Below are 23,140 nucleotides of genomic sequence, written 5' to 3'. Positions count from 1 at the left end.
AAAGTTGTTAACCAAAATAAGATGAGATTAGAATTCCTGTACAGTGTGTTGTACAGACTTCATTAAACTCTTTATTATAAAGTGTTAAGCCACAATAACTTCTGTATATAAATATGGCTATCAAATCATCTGTTGAGAAAAGGAATGTAAGTGTCCAATTTTATTCCCAAATTTGTCAAATGTTCCAAAAATTTACCTTACAGAAACATTACAGAAATTTAAAGAACTACTGGTATAACTTAATATTTGCTACTGGCACCTGATTCTGCTCTTCAAAGCTGTCACATACTTTGTGTCTGTAAAGCTAGTAACTGCAAAATATCAAAATCAATCATGACACGGACTGAACACAGAGAAAATCAGCAGCCATTTCACACTGACAGAAAGTCAAAGATTTGTGGGTACTGACTTCAATATGAAGAATGTTGCTATGATTTTTCTACTAAAGTAGACCATTTGTGGAATTGTAAAGTATACACACCCACAAGATGAGAAAAACCTCTCAGAACTTTAATTCTGAGCAGTCTTCATTTTCTGCCCCACCTAGAGCATGCTGCTTTTTTACTGACCTATAAGTGCTTTTTCTAACATTTACTCCAGTCCTGTCTAAAGTAAAACTCCCATTGATATGTATGCTAAAATAGCTAAAGCCAGATGAGGTAACTTTATCACAAGTTTTATTAGCTAGAAGTATTAACCTATAAGCTAATACTCGTTCCCTAACACAGTGTTCATTACCTCATGGGAGAAAGCCCAGAAAGTTATTTGATTAAATATATAATCGTGTTCTGCCAAAGAGGGATATTTGAGGATTGTCTTATCATTTTATCGCTTAAAAATCTATAAGCCTATTAAAGACACCCTGGAATAATTTCTTGGGTTTCTTCCTATAAAGGAAATTACAGGATCTGTTATACATATAATAAATGCATATTTTTTTGTTAAGGTTCAAACAAAATAAACAGGCTAATAATATTCTTAAAATGGGTAAAACTATAACCAAGGAGATTCTTCAAGGTGCTTACACTTCACCAGGTTTGGCTCTATTGGTCCTAGCAATGGAGTTACATCTCAAGAATAGAGATCACTGCATTCACTGAAGTTATAAGTCAAGCAAGCACAACTGAAATTCAAAACAGGCCTTTCCTTTAAGTCAAACAGTTAACTCAAAAAATGTTGTTTTCCTCTGTGCAGAGCACTTTGCTATATAAGTAGAGCACAGCAGCTTAGTGAGCTTTGCTATATAAGTAGAGCACAGCAGCTTAGTGAGAGGCATTTTTTCTAAACATATCTGGACAACAACATTGTCATGAAATACTGTATACTGTTTGATACATACAAGTTTGCACATAGAACGTGGCACATATAAGCAACAGTAACCTCCCAACTTTGCCCAAAATGTAATGAGACATTTGTCCAGGGTCTTATTTTTAGCTGCACCACTGGGAGCAAATTCATCATAAGTGAGGGCTAGTCAAGAAAAATTGTGTCCAGGAGGGCAAAGGTTTCTATCTAGCCAACCAGCAGCATGGTTCTGACAACCCCAGTGTCAATATGTGTATTTGTCTCCAAGGTAAATTACAGTGAATGTTAGGTGAACTGAGTCAGTGCTGAACTCTTAGCAAAGGAATATAGCCAAACAGCAATTGCCAGTAAGAGACAGAAGAACCTCTGGTACTTTCACCTTCAAGCGCTCCACAAATACCTAACTTCCTAATTAACAGAAGAGCCATTTAGATAAATAAGTTCTATTAGTTGTCTTTTACAGACAGAGAAAATACAAGTGGGGTGGCTATATTTCTGTTTCCTCATGACAGTTACTGTCGGGGCTCAGATCAGAAAGCAAGCCTCCCTGGATTCTAGCCACTGTAATTAGCTGTTTGCATTACGGCCTCTACCAGCGAGGATCACAGAGCTATTGTGCTCCATCTTGTACAAGCATTCAACAAAAAAAAGGCAACCTCTGCTTAAAGAGATTACAAATCAAAAAGAGGGAACGACACAGCTTTCGGTAGCTTTCAGTGGAGGTAACTTGTGCACACTGGACAAGAAAATGAACTCAAGCTGACAATACTCTGGCTATGCAGACACCCTGCAAATTTTCCCTTTGCTATTTAAATAAATACACAGTAAATGTGAGAAGTGAGTATGAAAAGGCTTCTTAGATTGAACTAGATCCAGGAGGTTTCTTCCAGTCCTATATTTTTATTCATTTTTAACAGGTCTCCTATCTATTTGTTCTTTTCTGGACATTTAAAACAGGTGGGTTCTGTGAGGCAACTTGAAGCCTCACAATTTTTCCATTTCATTATGATTTTGCAAAGGCATCCCACATTTTAATACGTAGCCTCAGGAAAGTATAAAGGCAGTGAGTTTTGCATCATTCTTTGATAGAAGAGAGAGACGTATGTCTCTATTATTCATAATAAGCACTGGCACAGAGAACTTAACACATCTGTGCACTTGCTAAATTGCATTAGAGATTTTAACCTTGGAGAGGGAGCAATCAAAACTACCAGGGTATCTCAAGCTTAGACAAAGAGGACTCTACTACATTGCAGAAAAAAATATTTAAATGGATTTGAGAAGCTTTCAGATGGACACTGGTCATAAGGAATATGTTTTATTATTTATATTATTCAACATGGAGTAGACATTATTTTAAGATAAGCAAACAAAATAAATCTATAGATAAAATTAAGAAGATTTACCACCACTGTGTCTTATATCTCAGACATAAAAACCTATCATTATTACTTGACTACATTAAGGACCATAGCATCCAGCCAAGGTGGGCATTTCAAAGACCTGAAAGCAATTGGCAAAGACACATAGTCCTGAGGAGTTCTTCCCATGAAGAGATGAAATAAGTGAGCCCTATGAGGAATATGAAATTTTCCTAAGGTTATACTTTGAACAAGTGTCAGTGAATAAAGCCTATTATTCCTAAGAAGATTATGAATTCTTCAACTTTTCAATAAGTTTCTTCCCCAAAAAAACTTGGCATTTTCTAACAAAGAAATTATCACTAAGAAATTAGAAGTTCCATTTAATGAGAAATAGCACGTTAGTCTGGATACATCTACATTAGTTTTCTGTCTGAAAATTTAGCCAACTTTAAAACTTGGTAATTGGAAACATATATTGATCTATGCAACAAACTTAGTAATTATCAAAGTACTTCTTAATGGAATAGTTCTTAAATTTTCCAAATAAAAAGGCAATGTACTTTCAGAACAATTCTTCTGCAGATTACATATATTGTATATGAATTCAAGCTACCTGAATTTGCTTCTAAAATGTGTGGAAATTTGATATTCTACCTCCTTTTCTTAATAGTCTGTTTATTTTTTGAATCTGTTTCTTCTGAAGCTAAAGCTTTTTGTAAATCTAGTTTAATTGTATTTCAGATGATAACAACCTTTCGAGTGGCTCTTCTTCAGGTAAATCTATCTTCTAAAATTCTATCTACTAAAGTCCTTTTATTGCTTTGTTCTGGTTCTATTATTTCAAGATCTCATTACATTTTATATAATTCTAGAAGAGTGCAAGTCAAAATATGGCTCTTGCTCGCACTCTCTGAATACTTAATTCTGCAAAACTATAGATATAACAGCTAAACTATTAAATCTAGTATAATTATATGACCTATTAAATCCAAACATAGCAATACTTTTCAGCTCATTATCACTGAAAGTTCTTGTATGCAGAGCATAAAAAAATTTCAATCAATATATGAGACAAAACACGCTGCAGAATTTGGTAGTGGTATATAAATTCAGTGTTAAAACATAAAGAGAACTTCTTCAGGCTTCCTGTCTCAGACAAAAGCAATATCTTTTATTCTATGAAGTCTGGCAACCAAGGTCATGAAGGGTCAAGAATTTCTTGATAACTTGATCTAATAGATGGAATTAATTCTTTTTTCCAGCTACCAAAAAACCCACCATATTCTTAGCAAGAAAGCAAAATATTGTTCTATTTGATGAATTCTTTACATATAGTGTTTGCTGTGATGCTTGCTATTCTATTTCACTGCAGTTATTTACTTTTTTCTTCTTTTCCACTTGTAATTATGTCTAAGAAATAGAAATGCAAGAAGTAAAGTCTCTTTCTGAGGGGAAAAAAGATTCTTGTGGCATTTTCCAAAAACACTGTTAACTCCTATAGTCTTAACATAATGAATAAGATCTAATAAAATTACATCTCTATCAACATACAGAAAGCAAAGCAGACAGGTAAATGTACAGGTTCATATTAACATCCAAAGTTATAATCATTCTGTCTTTTGAGAGAGACCCTCACAAAATTATTCAGACTAAATTCACTGGTCAGCCATACGCAGCATAGACCTACATGTAGCCGGAGACTTCAATCCCTTCCTTTCATGCTTTGACAGGCTACCTCCAAGGCCTGTGTGTAGACAGGAGGATCTGGAGCCAAATTATTCTCTTGGCCATTCTCAATAGTACCTTTTAGGAGAAGTGTAGCCTGAGGACAAAAATGTGCCATCACCAGCACAGAGATAAAACTTTCTCACTTAGAAGGAAACATAAAGAAGATTACTGTTACTAATACTGATAGGACTCAAGTGCAACCTTAAATTTTAGGGAAAACTAAAGGAAGAACTGAAGTGCCAAAATTAAAGTAGACCATGCTGGAGGATTAAAAAAAAAAGTGTGTATGCAGTATCTAAGAATTATAAATTTAAGCTTTTAAAGTTAATAACTGGGTATGCCTTCCTTTTCCTGTCTGAAAAGATATGAAGATTACTTAATGAGCAGAGCAAGAAAATGATCCACTTATGTATGCTTCTCTACATTTGGGGGAAAAGAAGTGAAAGAAAAACATAATTGGCTCTTGCTGTAATTCTCTGTCCTAAGGCTTGCTGAGCCCAGACCAAAAATAAGGTAGCATCACATGCCTCAGTGTTTGCATAGAGTACATTCAAGCATTTGCTGCTATTTCAGACGGTCAGTGTTTAGGGATTCCATTTCTCAAAAGAAATTGTTTCCTTCAGTCTGTTGCATGAGTTGTTAGATGGCATTTCCAAGCCTTTGAAAGGCAATTCAATAACTGACTGTGTCTTTATTTCTGATCCTGAAAATTCCTTGACAGTAGGCATTCAATTTTCAGAAAATCTTTCAGCAAAGAGCTGCCTTGTGTTCCTTTTGTGAAAGCAATTTTGCTCATTGTTTGGGGAAATTTCAGAACAAAAGTATTGATGAATTAACCCATGGGCTGGAGGATAAGCTGTCATAATCGATCTACCTTACCTGTCCTTATCAAAGAAATCTCTCTCTGGTTAGAATTGGTTGATCTTTGTGGATATCTGTGTTGTATTCTTTAACCTTATATACTGAAAAACTAACATATGTTTCATATTACAGCCAGACCAGTCATCCACTATGATAAAACTATACAGAACTTGATTTTCTCCAACACTCTACCACAGTTAACAAGTTGTACCTGAACGTGGGCAGCTCAGAGTTTGGTTTAGTTCTCAGACTAGGACAGGTGGTACGTCATACCAGGAAACAGTTCTGACAGTTTCTACATCTCCCTTAGTTTATCTTGTGTAAACTTTTTGTGCATGTAGCTCTTTTGGTTTGATTTTGTAAAGTCCAAATCTAGAGGAGGTAAATCTAGCTCCCAGCTAGGGAACCTGAGACCAGCTACCATTTCTTTTCCCTTTGGTTGACTTACTGAAAGCAGCTTCAGATATTGGTTTCTGGATAACTACTTCTCTGCATCAGCATGAAAGTAACAATGCTACTAGAGATGCTACAAAAACTGGCTGAGCAATTCTTTGAGGAGCCTTTATCACCTCCCAGCTGCTATCTCTTGGGGCTACCCTTCTGCAGTGACCAGGACAGGAAACCAGGAATCCCGTGTGCATTGACATCAGCTAAACAGACTTTGGGATAGCACATAGCATCTACCAGTAATGCTAAAACCACTGAAGAAATTGTAGTGAAAGTATAGCTCTCTCAGTTGTAGGCGTTTCTCTGATTTTGCCACTCTGTCTAGTATGTAAGTATAAATTTTCATCACTAGAAGTCTGAGTAGTACCTTCACTGTAGCAAGGCGATACTCAGGCCAAATATGATTTTCCTTCCTTGTTAGAGAAGGCTTACATAGAACAGACAGGGGAATTACTCGCCACATAAGTCTATTGTGTTACTAAAGAAATCCTTATTCAACTACATTTTTGCTAGAATACCCTATTTTCAAAATTAAGTTTGTATTCATGGAGCAGGAAATTTGCAACCATGACTGTCACTGTTAAGGTCTTTTCAGAACCAATTTTCATTCTCCCTTTTTTTTTTTTCCCTCGCCACAAAATTCTATATGATGGCATTTAGTGTTTAAGAATTGCAATTTTCCATTAATTTTAACATTTACCATTTCAATACTTATGGAAAAGCAAGGCTATTATTTTTTCTTATCAAGATAGGTTTTTTCCTACACTTTTTTCACAAAACTATTAACCAAAACATTTTATTTCCATGAATTCTAAATATCTTCTCCTTTGATCTCCCAAAATATGAGACAGCATTAAAAGAGGCTTTCAGAAGGCAAGAAAAATCCATTTGAATTTGGGACTTTGGAGATAACTACATCTGTGAATAATTTAGAAGTGTCCTGTCTTATCTGCAGTATATTTTTGGACTGAGTTCTACTATTTAGAAACTCTAAGGGTTAGCTGAGATAGCACAGAGAATAAATGCAACCAACAGCTTAACTCACTTGCAAATTACTTATTCAGTGAAGCAAGATTTGAAAGGAGGAGGTGGAACGTAAGCCTGGAATTGTGACTCAGACTCAACTGCTTTCTTCATTTGCTCTTAGCAAGCCACAATTACACAAATCTCTGACTCAGCATTAAGGAGAACTTGGCAATCTAGTCTTCAACTTCAATAAAACATAAGGAATTTAATGCAACATTATCTGTCTATTTATAGTAAATAGCTAGTTGCGTCTCAAAAATGTTTTAGTATTGTAAGCCAAGATTAATCTGCTCTGACACCATACCTACGCAAAGCAGGGGTTGCCCACTTTCAAACAAAAGATTTTACCCCATAAACAGTATGCCAGGAAAGCTTCCACTGACCCTTCCAGTCCCTACTGGGACACCAGGCCTGAGGTTATGAATTTTGCTTCATGAAAAATTGTATTATTACTGAGCTGAGTAAGGAAGTGTAATGTAAACTAGACAAATTCTGAATTGGTCTCTCGATAGCTTTAGCTGCAGTACTGCAGGACAGAGCTGAATGTCCAACACATCATATATCTCATTATCCATACACTGAAGAAGAATAACAATACTCCTCCTCCAAAGAATATATGGATTAAAATGCAGGAAATAGGGATTTTAACTTTGAGACCATTTATTACATTTTGTAGAAGAATAGCAAAAAGCTAATCATTTAAGTTTTCTATTTCATGCCCAAGAGTCTTAGCAAGAAGCAAAATTCTCACTGAGTATTCTTTCCAGCTGAACTGCAGTTAGACAGCTAAATCAGTAATGCAGTATAACATGGTCATATTAACTTGGTGAAGCAGAAAAGACCATCTGCACCACCATGAATATGACTAAAATAGAGTGCCAGCAAAAAGCCTTTAACAGTGTCTAATGCCAGAAACCTTATGAATGGTATTTTTAAGAAGGTCAATGTAATTGATGAAAAAAGAATTATAGTATTTGTTTCACTTTTGATGCAATAAGCTTTGAAAATTGAATTTTAAACTGCTTTGCAACTCAATTCTGCGTGCATCGATAATAATAATTTTTAATGTACTTCATTAATTTCAACTGTAAGCAATTTGTTCAAGTATACTTAGTAACTTAGAAGAAATATGCTTGTTCCCAAGGTGCACTCTGCTGAATATCACTGTGCAGATTGAAAATTGGCACCTGTATCTGCTGTTTAAAATATGCAAGACTCTGGTTTCATGTAATAGAGATTTCTGTCTACTGTACTGTTTTGTGAGTATATGAATTAGAGTAATAGATTCAATAATAAATATTTGGAATTCAACAAGATTTTCAGAAACTGTTGAGGAAAAAAAAGGAAGATTGTTACATGAATTTATATTTTAAAGTAAGGGGAAAAGCGTGGAAATAAATGGCCAGATTTCTAGATACTGAGACGTTATCAGTAGATTCTCACAGGTTCTTTATTATTAAATACATTTTCAAATACTTGGATAAAGAAGGTGCAAACAGCATGGTGAGAATGCTTGTGAATGCACAAAATTATTCAGAGCATGATATGAGATTTACAGACATATCCTGTAATACTGAGCGGCCAAGTGATAACACAGCAAACGAAATTTTTTACAGACATGATAATAGAGACTGAATTATCTGTTACCAATCAAGAAAGAAATCTCTCAGCTGTTGTGAAAATGTCTTAAATTAGCACAGGCTAGGAAGATAACTCAAAAAGGCAATCAAATATTAGGAATTATAAGGAAAGGATCTAAGATCAAAACAAAAAGCCGTTATGTTACTGTATTGATCCCTGAGTCTGGGAGTAGCTAAGGCCACTGTCAAAGATGATTACATTAGAAATGAAAAGAAACTGAGAAGAGTGAGGATGATCAGAGGTACACAATACAGCTACGCTAGAATTCTTCAGCTTGGAAAAGAGATACAAATAGGAATGCAACAGATGTAAGAAAAGCTATAAACATTATTGAGACTATAAAAAGGGATCAATTAGCTATTTTTCATCTCATAAGAACTAGCACCCTCCCCAGGGCAACAGGCTTATAGCAAGCAAAGTGAAGTACTTTTTCACAGAGGTATGCTAAAATTATGGAACCATTTCCTATAGGAAGTTTAGCAGATCAAAGTACAACTGTGTTTCAAAAGCACTGAGACAAATTCATGGAAGAAAGGTACACCAAGCATTCAGTTTATGGTTTGAACACAATCTCTGACTCAGAAATTTTCTGAACTGCAGACAGCCAGAAACTGGAGTAAATTTACCAGGAGAAATAACAGAATGTAGTGTTAACATTTCAGTAGGGGATGATAAATTTCAATGCTAAATATTAATGAATGTTAGCTAGCTACAAATGCTGGTGATTAAAACTGACTGAAAAAAATGAAATCTTATCCCAAACAGAATTTCTTATCCCAGTAAGAGGGAATAACAAGACATTTTGAGGTGTCCTCTGAGAAATCATTTCGTTATTGATTCACTGTGGAAAACACTCGTGTAGCAAAGTGATGAGTGACAAGAAGCTATTAAATAAGTCACACCATTTATGCAATGACATCTGATCATTTCAATTATTTCAATTATTGTATTTTCTTGGGGTTTTTTTAGCATTACTTTTTCTAAGCTGTTTACTGTGGTTTCTGTACATCAGAAGTCCCTGTGCCTTCATCTGTGAGTTGTATTATACAATACCTTAAAATAGTTACTATCTGGGTTTGGTTTTTTTTAGAGGGACAGTCTGTAGATTTTACAGTTTTCCCCTATATTTTCCTTATTTGCACCATATTTTACACTTCCTCTCAGCTACTGATATTTCTTATAATTACACAAAGTTGTTAGTTTTCCACACACTCAGAATAGCCCACCCTGCCATTCAATATACCAAGACCAACTAAGCCCACACCCATGCAAATGTACAAAAGATAATTGCATTGTATAGGTGCAACTGAGGCTTGAGAACTGTGTTGCTGTTTTTTCTTCCTGTGTGTTCCTTTTCATTTTACACTCATACAAAATAAGTGCTTCATTTAATTGTAAAATGTAAGTATTGGAAAGGATTGTGGCAAAACTGATACACAACTTATTTTTCTTTCCTGAAGGATTATCACTGGTATTTTCCTGTTTAATTAGTAGCCAATAAATCAATAAATCAGCAGTACACTTGTAAGCACATGGAGTTCCACTAATAATAGAATCCAAAAATACATATTTAGGACAAAAGCTACCAAGCAAAGTAGTTTCACATGTTCTAGCAGTCTTTTATAGATGCACAGATTTTTAATTTAGAAACCATCAGAACAGATAACCTTATCTCTTTTAAAACAGACTGTAGAATCAATGCTGCTATCCCTATTCTACGCTCAATAACTTAGGTCTGACTGAAGTATGAAATCTTTTAACACCATGACTATAACAAACTTACAGCTATATAATATTTCCATATTCACACATTCCATTGCTAAGTGTTGTAATTTATTAGGAATATGTCAATTCTTTATAGCTGTTATTATGCACTCTGTGTGAAAAAAGTGGATTTTCATGACAAGAAACTAATATCTAATATTTTCTTCTTTTGTATGTATTTACATACAGGCAGACTTTTTGGGTTCCGGTTACCTGGACTGAGACTTTTAACATACAGAAAGCAGTCCTTACCACAGGATGACCCTGATGCAGTGATAGTTGATTCATCTAAGCACAGCGATGACTCAGTGGCGATGAAGCACTTTAAATCACCGACAAAAGAAAGCTGTAGTCCTTCAGAAGTGGATGATACAAAAGCACTGATTCAGCCCAGTAAATGTTCACCTTTGGTTAATATATCAGGACCTCTTGACCATTCATCACCTAAACAGCAATGGGACAGACTTTACCCTGACATGATACAGACAAGCAATCCACTAACTCATTCCAGATCAAAGGAAAGTATTTGTAGTATACGGAGAGCATCTTCAGTACATGACATAGAAGGCTTTACCGTCCATCCCAAGAACATTTTTAGGGACCGTCACGCAAGCGAAGGTATGGTAGAAAGTCAATCAGTATTCTCTGATGTACTAAGAAAGGAATTATTGCAATTTTTCATAGTAATTATCATCACTTTGTAAGCAAAAATAAATATAATCAGCTCTATACATTCAAAGGCACACTAAAAATATTAAGGGCTTAAATATGCCAGGCTTATTTACACTTAATACTGCTGTTGATGTCTAAGCAGACCAATGAAATCATAGCGTTGTTGTCAGAGTACCATCTGCCTTCTGTATAGGGATATAGCAAAATTGGGCCCAACATTCTTAAAGCTAATATTGGTATTTGGAGGGGAAAAAATCAGGTGACTAAGTTAAAATTGCATGCATAGTTCTGTCCCATACTCACATATATTGGATTGTCTTTTACTGTATGAAACCCTGCTTCAGAGATTGATCAGTTCATTTTTCTTAAATCTGTAACGCATACATTGTATATTCACTGATCCAACACTGAGACGTGCTTTTTCTCTCATACTGGAGAAAATATCCTCAGCAACTCCATTGAAATGCTTTGTGCAATGCTTAGTGAAATACTTAATGAAATGGTGAAATGCTTAGTGTAAAATTAATGTAAGTGTGATTTTCTCTTTGTGTTGGTATATTCTTGCAACCAGCAAAACTCACAAAGATGTTTTCTCTGTCTTCTTTTTCTGCTGTCTCTCCTAATTACACGAAGTCATGGAGTGTGGTCCATGATTTCTTGTTGGAGACAGAGAGTTTGAGAAACTTGGGTAACAGCTTAGCAAACAGAGGTTTGAAAGCCTTGTGAATTGAGAGGCACCTTTGAAACTGGCTTTCACAGATAAGTGGCACATATACAATGCTTTTGCAGCTACTGATGGTCTAATGACTTGAATTGCATACTTTTTATTCAAGCCAGATGACAAGGAATGTATGGGGAATATTTTAAGATTTCAGAAACATATGTCATGGAAGGCTATGTACAGATTCATAAATCAGCAAGAAAATTAATTTTAATTTTTCAGTCATTGCCTGGTTTTCTCCTGTTCATTGACTGCAAGTGTAAAATTCCTTTAAGTTCTCCTGCCTTTTGGAAGGTCCACATCAAGGGCTCTTTGCTTCTGTACATCTCCTAAAATATAAGTCTGAATGCTCCTCTGCCACCCAGATTAACTCCTAGAATAACAGAACTAATTATTCCTTCAACTTACTCTTCCTGAATTAAATATGATGGGTAAATACGTCTTTTCTCATTTCTGTTTCTTTTGGACTCTGATTTTTTTAAGTTCAAACAAACCTGAAAATTCAATTAAATCCATTCTAAACCATACCATTTTTCTATGTGTAGGCAAAAATCACCAAGGTTGAACCTTGGCATGTCTTTTGGATCATTGCATGAGCTTCATCTTGGTTTCAACTTCCTCAGATATTTAACCTAACCTTTCAAATAAAACACATTTAAAGATATCTGTTTTGTCAATTTCTATTTTCAGAATTTATTTTCATTAAAACACTTCCCAATTGGTCATTCTTTATATAGTAATATGATGAAAATGTGTAAAAATCAATTTGAGTATTAAGTGTCTTTGGTTAGAGTTGTACAAAGCTCATGCACAAATTGTCACATAATTTAATACTTGCTGCGTGGAGGAGCAAAAATTTCTAGCTGCATTTCACTGAATAATATTTTTCAAATGTTAAATACTAAGGAAAATAGATTTTACTATAAGGAGTCAATAATCCATTTGAATTCCTATGGCCTCTCACATGATGTGATCATTTACTGTGTCAATAGGTAAAACACTGCCACTCAGATTTCGCTCTGCATAAGCTACAAAATAGTAGAGAATCTGAGCCTAAGTTTAGGTCACACATATGCATTCTAAAAACGTACAGCAGAACATAGGATGGCTCTCAGAATTGCATTAGAATTAGTAACCATCCTTGATGCCATCTGCTTCCAAGCATATTAGAATTTGGCACCTTATGCTGAAAAGATGTTTAAACTTAGCCAGCAAGTCCTGCTTGCCTTACTCAACAGTGAGCCATAAAACCCTATTGTTGCTACAAAACTATCCATGCAAGTTAGGCAACCAGGATTCAGCCTAAATCGTATTCTCCAGACTCATATATTCGGAGCAGAAGCTGTAGATACTGTACTGGAGAATGTAAAGCTCCAAGTAAAAGTAAAGTACAGTCCCAATGGGCTAAATTGTTACCCAAGAAGGATAAGGTTTAATATAGTTCCCATTCCATTTTTATTTTGTTTATTGATTCTAATCATTCTGAATTTTCCTGAATTCACTGAAAACTACTACTCTGTCTGAAAATGCAATTCAGGATTCAGATTTAGATTTTTTCCACCTCTTCCAATTCAAATAATATTAATTGAATTAGCATAACAGAATTCTGACAGAAGAGAATTCACAGTAATTCACCCATGGTGAAATTTATTTTCTTTGGAAGATAATGCAATTGAGAATATAAATTATTTCATGTGTTAAATTATGTAGCCTAGTTGCCTATCACTTAAAAATTATCATCACTGTGGCCATTATATGCTGAAAGGTATTACAGTAAAAATGACAATTTAGGATTTTAAATTCATTTGAGTGTACTCAATTGAATTCCATTCTAAATTTGCCTATTTGATAGCAAAAGCAGCAGGGCAGGAGCTGTGTCTTCCACCCACTACCCAAACTCCAGCCAAGCCCTTCTCACCTGAAATGCCAGCAATCCAGATTTTGCAGGCAGGTACAGGTTCACAGGGACTCTTCGGGAACTTTATTGTTTTCAGAAAGTGACCTCAGTAACATCCCTGTGGTCGTCTTTAAAAAACAGCAGGCTTTTGAGCCTAACTCAGCTGACAAAATCTGTATTACTGCTACAGATGCCTGGCAGATAAAGGCATCAGGCTGAGAGGAACAAAACACTCTCACAGACCCGTGGTCCAGAGGGCCCAGCTCGATGTCCCGTGCTCCCCAGTCTTCAGGAAGCTGAGGAAAAGCCAGAGAGGCAGCAGGCGTGACATGACGCAGGACACAAGGCCCAATGTCACCTCCGAGTCCCTCACAGGAGAAGGCCATAGCCTTTCTCCAGAGCGGGGCTGAAGCGGGGGCACAGCCACCTCAGCCCTCAGAGGCAGCCTGTCAGCGGGGGACAACAGCAGGTGAATATCAGCTTGAGCCCAATGCACCTTGGAAAGCTGGTAAGCTGGTCACGGTGAACAGCAGGGCTGCATCCTGCGCCTGGCCCCTCACTCTCTGCCAGCCCCGGGGCCCTCGCCCACCCTCACCCCCCCTGGGGCTGCCATAGCCAGGCAGGAGGCACGACACAAAGGGAGGGGGGCCTGTGGGCCACGTCGTACACCCAGGAATAGGGGTGGCATCTACCTATCCACCTGTGTAGCTTCTTTAAAATAATATTAAATAATGACAACAATAATAATAACAACAACAACAATAACATTCTCCCTGAAGAGGTCTGATCTCATGAGAGGATTCAGGGCTGGGTTTGCCTGTGAGGACAGAGAGCTTTGCCACTGTTACTTTGCGGAAAGGCACCTAAGAGCTGAAGAAGGGTTTAAGGTATATCTTTCTCCTCAGCGTTTCTCCCGTATTTATTTACTCAGAACGGCAGTGCTCAGGTTGCTGCCACGGTGAAAACTTCTCCTCCTGTGAGTGCCGGGCAGGCGCGGGGCCTGGGGGTCTGTGCAGCCCACCCCCATGCCGCCAGCCGGCCTGCACCCCCGCCCACAGCTGTAGTGCCTCAGCCTCGCTTAATTACATGTGACTAATTACCATTTCATGGGTTAGCACTTTTGACCTCCAACCCAGCGCTGGACTTGTGGGGAAACAATTTTATCGTGTTACTGTTAAGGCAAGTTAGCTACAGCCAGTCCTACTATCTGCTGAGGTACTCCAAACAGTTTCACAGATTCTCAGTTGTCTAAGTGACTTCATCTTGACTAAAAGTCTACATAATATAATCAAGGAGGTGCAAAAGTATTTCATTTCAAACCACGTACGTATTTTGAAGCAATATTTTCTGCTTTTTCTGATGTAGATTTTAGTTGTCTTTTTTTCTCTCTTTTTCTTCACTTTTATTATGCTGAAAACCAGACAATGGTCGCAATGTCAAAGGTAAAGTATACATCTAGACTGTACTTTCCAGTGTTTCAAACAGCCACACTTTTTGGCATGTTACTTTGCCTGCTGTATGAAATGTTCAAATGCAACATTCTCATGCTGACCTCTCTAGGGCCAAATGCATTATTTATATTATATTTTTCATGTAGTTTTTCCCTTAACTGTTGTCTCAAAGCACTAACTACCAATCCCTGGAAAAAGTGAAGGCATAATTAAACGGTCATTTGACTTAATTATCTGTTAATTCAAAAAAGGAAGGGAGGGAGATAGAACATATCATAGTTATTTAACTCAGTGCTGTTGTCCTTAAGCAGGCAAAACTTCTATTGAAGCTACCAGAAGTTTTACCTGTGAAAGGATGTATATTCAGGCAGGGCCGCTACCTATCTATTGTTATAAGGTGCTTAGTTTTAAGTTAACTATCTCAAAAATAAAATAATTGGTAATGAGGAGCCTTGTGGAAGTATCTTCACTTATTCCTCTTTTGTCTCCTTAAAAATAGTTTCACGTTCCTGGATGGCAGGGGGTATGGTTTCAAGCTTCCTGTAGTATTAAAATGTGCATGCATGAACTTCATTGCTGATTTCATGTTTAATTAATATTTAGTGCAATTACAAAAATTGTTTTTATTCACCAGCACTGAGCTACATCTTTTAGAAGCAATTTGAACATAATTCTTGAGTGAATTCCTCCATTTCTAGAAAACAATTACAACAGTGTTCAGTTTAATTTCAGTATTTGTAGCTATGTCTGAAAACTGGTTTGTGACTTCATGCATGATGCAAAAAGTGTGTGTACCTGGTAAAGTCTCCTCTCTAAACTGCATGCACTGCATGACCTAGATTCTGTGAAGCAATTTGTGGAGTACGAAATCATTGCATTTGCTTCATGTATATGTTGGCAAAATCTTGGGGGAAAAAAATGCAGTCTCTGTACTATAAAACAACTTTTATAAATGTGTTTACTGCTGGTGAAAGATGATGGATTGACAGCTCAGGAGAGTGAAAACATTTCTCAATGCATTGCGTAAGCAGAGGCAATGGAATCCTACCATAAAATGGGGAGATCAAACTTAAAGTATCTCCTTTCTAGGGTAGGCAGAAGCATGTCATTCTCCCTGCTTATTCAGTTCTTGTCTGCTCTGCTGAAACTGTCAATCAGGGTGCCAATTAGTGTCAATTGTGATTGTGATTTGTTATGGCCCTCTTTTTCTGCTTTGTGCTATGAGAGTATAGCAAAGGTCCACTAGCTGTCAAGTATCAGCTCAATTGCTGCCAGCCTGGGCTGTACTTAAGCTAGTGATGTCTTTCAATTAATTACCATTATCAATAAGGTACATATATACCTTTCACCACTTTCTAAAGCAAAAGAATGTGGATAAAAAAAGGAAGGATTTATTCTTGTGTGCAAAGTTAAGTCTAATATCACACACTAGGGCATCAGTCTTAGGTAGCGAAAGAAAGAGTAATTCCCTTTGCAATAGAAGCAATAAAAGATTTAAATCCCAGAAAGAAAAACTTCAATGCAATTTAAGCATTTATAAAGTTACTATAAAAAAAAAAATCTTATCTACTATCTAATCATGGATTTGGCTAAGCTCCCTTAGTTTCCTCTTACCTTTGAGTTCCTTAGGTACCAAGAATCTTGTTCACCTGAAAAATGGCCCCAACTTGATACCCTGCTCATGTCTAAGTCTACTCAGTGTTCAAAAACTATTAATTGCTACAACAATATAGGGAATTAGAGATGAAAAACTGCGGTCTCACCATACGCATGTAATACATGCCAGCCAGATTAGCCACTTCACTGATTTGTGAGGAGATTATGAGCACTGATTTGTTTTGAACACCATTTTAATACTCTACTCAAGTAGATGATGTGAAAGATCCTGAATGAGGAGATATTCAAGCACAATATTCCAATTCCTTGGTAGTGTCCTCAATACCAGGCTTTTCAGAATTCCTTGGGGGAGAAAGGTGGTGCTTTTTTCCTTTATCCAGTGAAGCTGTTCCACAAAGAATATGCTAGGTTCATTTGTCTAAGGAGAAAAAGGAGGACTGATTTTGTAGTTTAGTGGTTAGAGCACTCACAAATTTTTGTTTATCTTACATCAAATGATCTTTGGACAAAATACAGAAAGTCTTTAGAGCAGAACCACCGGATTGATCTCTCCTGGGGGAGCACTCAGACTGCTAGCCTACAGCACCATGCCCTCCTTTGTCATCTTGAATTCCTTTCTGCACAGTGGCACAATTTGAAATGGAATAGTAGAGGATTTCTGTCTCTGGCCCAGATTAACGTAAAATTAGCATGAATTTAGGAAGTCAGAAACATGTATAAATCCTTTTAAGCTAAGAAAGCAAATTAAAAATCTGGTTCTTCAGCACGCATTCTAAGCCAGGGAGGGAAGACCAGCCCTCACTTAAAGAACTTTACCAAAACCAGTATAGAATTCAGCACTGCCTGAAGCATTTGCCTACAGCTATCTCCAGGCAGCTGGTTGCTTTGAATTTCACTCATTCACACATTGCAAATACAATCCAGCTGCTCCGCTGCTGACTACAATTTACCCCATAGGCCTAATCCTGTCCCATTGGCTGTTCCTGAATTGTAGCACCCATTCTTGTTTCCCTCATAGGAAGACAAAAACCCCAAAAAACAGTAGAAGAAAATTCACATTGTTGCCCATAATGTAATTAGGATGCAGTATCATTCGCATGTGAATCTCAGAAATATCCTTCTAGCCACATTTTACGTTGTTACTTGTTACTGACTGCAAGACTTGGATTCTTTCTTAAATCCATAACTGGATCTAGCTTTCTCTGTCTAAAGATCTTTATAGTTCTTTTTTCCAGTATTACTCTCAAAAGCAGTTTTTCCTTGCTGTGAATATTTTTGGCTTCTGGACCAACTATAAGATCACAGTACAAAACAAGTATACTGATCAGTTACATTGCTTCTTGTTGAACAAAGAACTCTGGCCCATATTGAAAAGAATAATTATAATGGATATGTACCTCATGAAGTATACAAACTCTGTATTTTTTATCTATCATGATGCACTGAAGTAGTATAAGATGGTTTAAGTGTATATTAAATACTCCATTAATATTCTACATATGAGTATCCCTATTGTTTTCAATATTTTATTGGTAACGACAGTTGAAGAAATGCATTTTGTGAGTTTGTGATAGTTCAAAATTAAAGACTTTTAGGACAATGCTAGGTTAATATTTCCATTGATTAAATATGGAGTTACTTGATGAGTCAACAGAGGCAGAGCAGGGATCTACTCAATTTTCCATTTTACAAAAATGGTGTTCTTGAACTAACTATCGTGTAAACATGAGCAACCACACGGATGAGATAATAGAGCCTTTGCTCAGTCCAGACATTCTTATATAATTGTGTGTCCTTTTTCTGCTTTTATAAACAAATGAAAATGTAGTCTTTATATTAAGACAGAATTATAATGGAGCGTACCAGCATAACCAGTAACATGAAAACAAGTAAGGATGGATGAATTATGTACTTTGCAATCCATTGACTTAAAAAAACCATTTTTTTAAATCTAGATTTTTTTAAAAATGTAGATAATTTTTACTATTAACAAGTAGCATAGTGAAAAATGGTTTTTAACTACCCTTTTAACATATCCCACTTAAACATTAATGACAACTTATTTGTCTATATTTGCCAAATACTAAACATGTGTTCTGATTTTTCAGGGCCTTTTAATCATATCAAGTCAAGTCTGTTGGGATCCACATCGGATTCAAATCTCAACAAATACAGTGCAATCAACAAAATTCCTCAACTCACACTGAACTTTTCAGATATCAAAAGTGAAAAAAAATCTTCATCTCCTCCTTCTTCGGAGAAAGCAATTATTGCACCTAAGGTGAAAGACCGAACGCACAATGTAACAGAGAAGGTTACCCAGGTAAGGTAATACCCAATATTTTAGTTCCTTTGCAGTGCTGTGGAACCAGTTATCAGTGTATTCAATAGACTGTTACTCTTTTCATGAATGATTTGGATCTCTTCAAGACAATTTGAAGGGTTTCAGCCATTACTTGTTTTACCTCCAATTCAGTTGCACATGAGGTAGTTTACAACATTAGATGGTACTGCTAACAAACAAAACTTCTCAGCTCTCTATTTTTCAAAGAAAAAAAGCTGTACTATGCATCAAGTGCCCCAAAGAAGTCCACTAATTTCAGTGATTCCTGTCAGTCATAAATGTTGGTTTCATTCTTTTTTCTTTTTCTCAGCTTTATGAATTGCTGATTAGGCATAACACAATAAAAATGGGAGGTGATTGTGACACTGGTATAGGTATCATAGCTACGTCTTGTAATTTCTGTTCCAGCTCTTTGGCTTTTCATAATGTTCTTTCCTGTGGGTATCTTTTCCATATATGTATGTCAAAAGGCTGTTTAAACTCTTTAAATGAAAAGCAGATACTTTTGGACTGGATGCATGATATATTCTGTCATACTTGGGAATGAGGCATACAATTGAAACAAAACTGAAAACAATTCAAGATAGTATATTTCTTCACTCTAAGACAGACACAGTGCCCCCTGAAGGCAACAGAAATTTTCAGCTACATTCAGTATCATTATTACATTTGTGTTGTAATGATGTCATATGGAGATTGGCAAGGACATGCTACCAATATGCAACGTACTGAAAAAAAATTAAGACATGACAGTATCCCAAATAACTTTTATAGTCTTAGTAAGCAGCGGGTCAGCCTTTAAATGCCCATCGACTGACAGACTGAAAGAGCTTGGAAGTGCTTTGTATTAGAATGCAGATAGAGATTTTGTAAGGAAGATCTTGCCAAGAGTAGTTTTTGACTTACTGCTGACCTGCCTTCCATAGACCAGGCTGCAGCATCTCTACATTGGTACTATGCCAGATATTGTCCATGCTCCTCCTGCCTTTGACGGACATAAAAAGGAATGTATTGTACACCCTCCCAGAGAAGATAAAAGTTCTATCAGCTCTATCTTGAGATCAGTTAGTGCCTAAAAAGTAATTGGATTTTTATCTTTCATATATTTTGTCTTTGATAGCTAACTTGAATCTGCAACTATTGTACTTTCTTTCCTGGTCAGTTGTGAAAGATCTAATCTCTTCTGGATCCATTTTGATATTTTTTAAATTATTCATAGTAATTATACATAGAAATATTTTCACAGGTAATATGGAAAAAAAACAAGTTACATTAAAAAAACTAATTTTTATAAGTTATGTAAGCATAAATCAAGCTTGATTGATTGATTTTTTCAAAATTCTGACTGGCTAACTAGTGCCAGAGAGCCAAATTTCTATGTACTAATAACACTGTTACAGGGAAAAACTAAAAAAAAAAATAAAAATCTATGTTTATTCTCCAAACAGCTTAGATATTATGAAAAGGTCCAAGAGAAATGGCTTAGATCAGCTAAAACTTCCAGGTACATTGATACTAACTAAATTCAAAATTAAATATGAAATGCTCTATAAAATCTTTACACTTCACTGTTGCGTGAAACGGGGCCAAGCGGTTTTGGCAGAAGATAAACCCCCTTGCGTTCTAACACTCCTCACCGAGGTGGGAGGCTAGGTGCGGCTAGGTTTAAATTCTGAGTGATGCCCAATTCAGCACTATCAGTCCAATCGCGTTTAATATGTATTAAACTACTACGATTTGGATACACTAATAGTGGACTGCACCTTCAGTCTAGTCGTGCTCCTGAACTAGCACGGCCTCTCTCAAGTTTTGGTCGCGTTCAGTGAGAAAGCGAAACAACTAGCTACTTAAACAGTGCAGTTTATTTAAACAACAGATATACAGGTTCTTTAGGATTGCCGGTGATAAATACACTGTCTGCAAAGCACGTGCAAATAAATATATTGCTAAGTATACAAACACGCGACAAAATTATAAACGATACAGCCTGGCTATAAATGTAGGGTAGAGATTCTCTAGAGAAATTTCTAAGTCCCCGAGAAAGTGCTCGGTGTAATCGAAGTCTTACCCAAAGGCGTCCCTATGGGGGGGAAGAGAGGCTCAGCCCATCGACTGATCCCGGAAATCAGCGGTGGAATTCTTCGCGATGGTGTCTTCCCTGACATCCCCTCTCTCTTGGGCTATTTTTATATTATTTTTTTATCTTCAAAGTGGAGTTTGAGTGACTTTAGTCATACGTACTTTTATTATGATTAATGTATTCAAGGAGGAGTGTTCACACCTCGGGGGCGGATAGCCTCCGGGATGGAGGTGTGTTTTGGTACATTGTGGTGAGCAAAGTTCGCACAAAAGGACAGCATTTCATCAACATTTGATGAAATGTTGGCTCGGGTAGCGTGTAGGCCGCTTATCAGTTCCGTAGTACCATCTCGTTCCCATATCTGCTATTCGTCACAAGGGAAGGCCACGGAACAAGCGCGTTCCGTTCCATCCCTCGTGTAGTTTCGCAAACAACCTTGTACAGGGAATCACAGATGTTGCATTCTTCATGTGCTAGCTGCGGCTGTATTCTACCTCAGAAGCCTCTTGATTTTATGACTTTCCTTAATGTGTGAACAATGCTGTATTTTTGTATTCTTGGCCAATTTAGTAATTATTCCACATTCACAAAAGACTTTCAATTTAATTTGACATTGGTTTATGTCCTTTCCTAGAACTATCTCAACCAATGTGCAGAGTACAATTTGTGTAGCAAACTTTGATAATATACCATTCATCATAATTGGAAAGAATTCCCCACAGCTGTTCCTTTTTCTCTTACTATATGCAGTTACCAATGTTTTTAGTTGCTACTGCAGCCTAAACTCTAGGATTAGATACAAGAAGAAATTCCTAGGAGGTATAAATAAATGTAGATCTACCGAATTTGATGGTCAAAGATCTAGTTAGCTAGTTACTAATGAATTTTATTAGAAATAGACAATTAGAAGCTGAAAGTGGCTAGTTTTAGTCCTGTTTATGTTTCTAATCCCCAGGGATTTCATATGTTTTATAAGAATCAGCATTTCAAAGGTTCCACTGCATGACTGCCTGTAAATCCCTTTGTAAAACTTTTCATAGGCCCATAGATCCTTTTTGTATCTGCAGAATAGTGCAAAAGTGGTTTTGGAAAGTTTGAGCACAATGTTGAGAATAGAATATGGCAGAAACATCAGATGAGATAATTAGGATACGCTTGTGCTGGCACAGTCCTCTGATATGTAAATCTGTGAAATAGCATCAAAACTGTACAGAGGGCAATATGACTTATTTAATCTATGGAACAATACCATTAAAAGAGCAAATGAGTATCAAATGGCCATGATAAGTTAAAAGGTCACCCTTAATCAGTGGTGACATTCTGAAATAGTCTTCTAATAAAAGAAGTTAGGGCAAGAATTACAAATGTCATCAGACAGAGCCTGAGAAATGTGATAAAGAGACAGATAACACAATGTGCTTTTCTGGGACTGAAGGACTTAGTGACACGGAGGGCCTCTTCCAGTCACATATTGCACCATTCAAACACCTGTCCATCTCTCTCTTTGTACTCCTTATTGTGTATCTCTCTCCTTTTCCTTTCCTCACCTTTGCGGAGAAATTTGGTCCTGCTGCTATAACCTGACATTTCTGCTACTGTGGCTCGTCTCACTGTGCAACTTAAAAATAGAGATATGGACTCTGGTATGCACCACAGTAAGGTATCAGTGAACATCACAGTTCAATCACTGCACTGTGGGTTCTCTCTCATGCATCAATAGTATCAAAACCAAATATCAGCATCACAGGACACAAGAACAAGTTATTCTTTACAGAGGCAACAGCTGTGTGACTTCTATCATATCCACAAGCTGAAGAAGTAATTCAGGCAGCAAAGACAGTGAAAAAGGAGGGAATGGCACATAGCTACCTCAGGAGGGAGAAAGAATAATGAATAAAATAAAGAGTCATGGACATTGTGTTTAGAGGAAGTGATGCACTTTCAGAAAGAGGAGTGAGATGCTTTAGCAGTAAATTTAGTGGTATAAGTTAGGAGCAGATGGGAGAATAAAGTTTAGAAAATAATTTCGGAAGGAACAGAAGATGTTGTGGGATAGCGGTTGATACTTGGAGTGAAAAATATGAACTTTGAAATGCAGCTGGAGAAAACAAGATTTCACTTCACAATTTAATAAATTAATAAATAAAATCCTCAGTATCTTACCTTTTAAGTAATACAAATAAATGAATCTTCACAAAGACGTAGGTTATAAATTCTGTTGC

The 23,140-nt window shown here is 36.6% G+C and overlaps 1 protein-coding gene across 1 annotated transcript in view; it reads left to right on the top strand.

The window, feature by feature from the left end:
- The window catches only part of KCNH7 (potassium voltage-gated channel subfamily H member 7), a 237,852-nt gene that overhangs the window by 146,627 nt on the left and 68,085 nt on the right, over positions 1-23,140 (top strand). The window contains exons 4-6 of the mRNA XM_054209833.1: positions 10,330-10,754; positions 14,848-14,868; positions 18,603-18,817. Coding sequence (XP_054065808.1) covers positions 10,330-10,754; positions 14,848-14,868; positions 18,603-18,817 — 661 coding nt within the window. The remainder of the gene's footprint in view (positions 1-10,329; positions 10,755-14,847; positions 14,869-18,602; positions 18,818-23,140) is intronic.

Source organism: Rissa tridactyla, chromosome 7, assembly GCF_028500815.1.
Source record: "Rissa tridactyla isolate bRisTri1 chromosome 7, bRisTri1.patW.cur.20221130, whole genome shotgun sequence".
Classification (NCBI taxonomy): Eukaryota; Metazoa; Chordata; class Aves; order Charadriiformes; family Laridae; genus Rissa; species Rissa tridactyla.
This window is presented reverse-complemented; position numbering and strand designations above follow the sequence as displayed.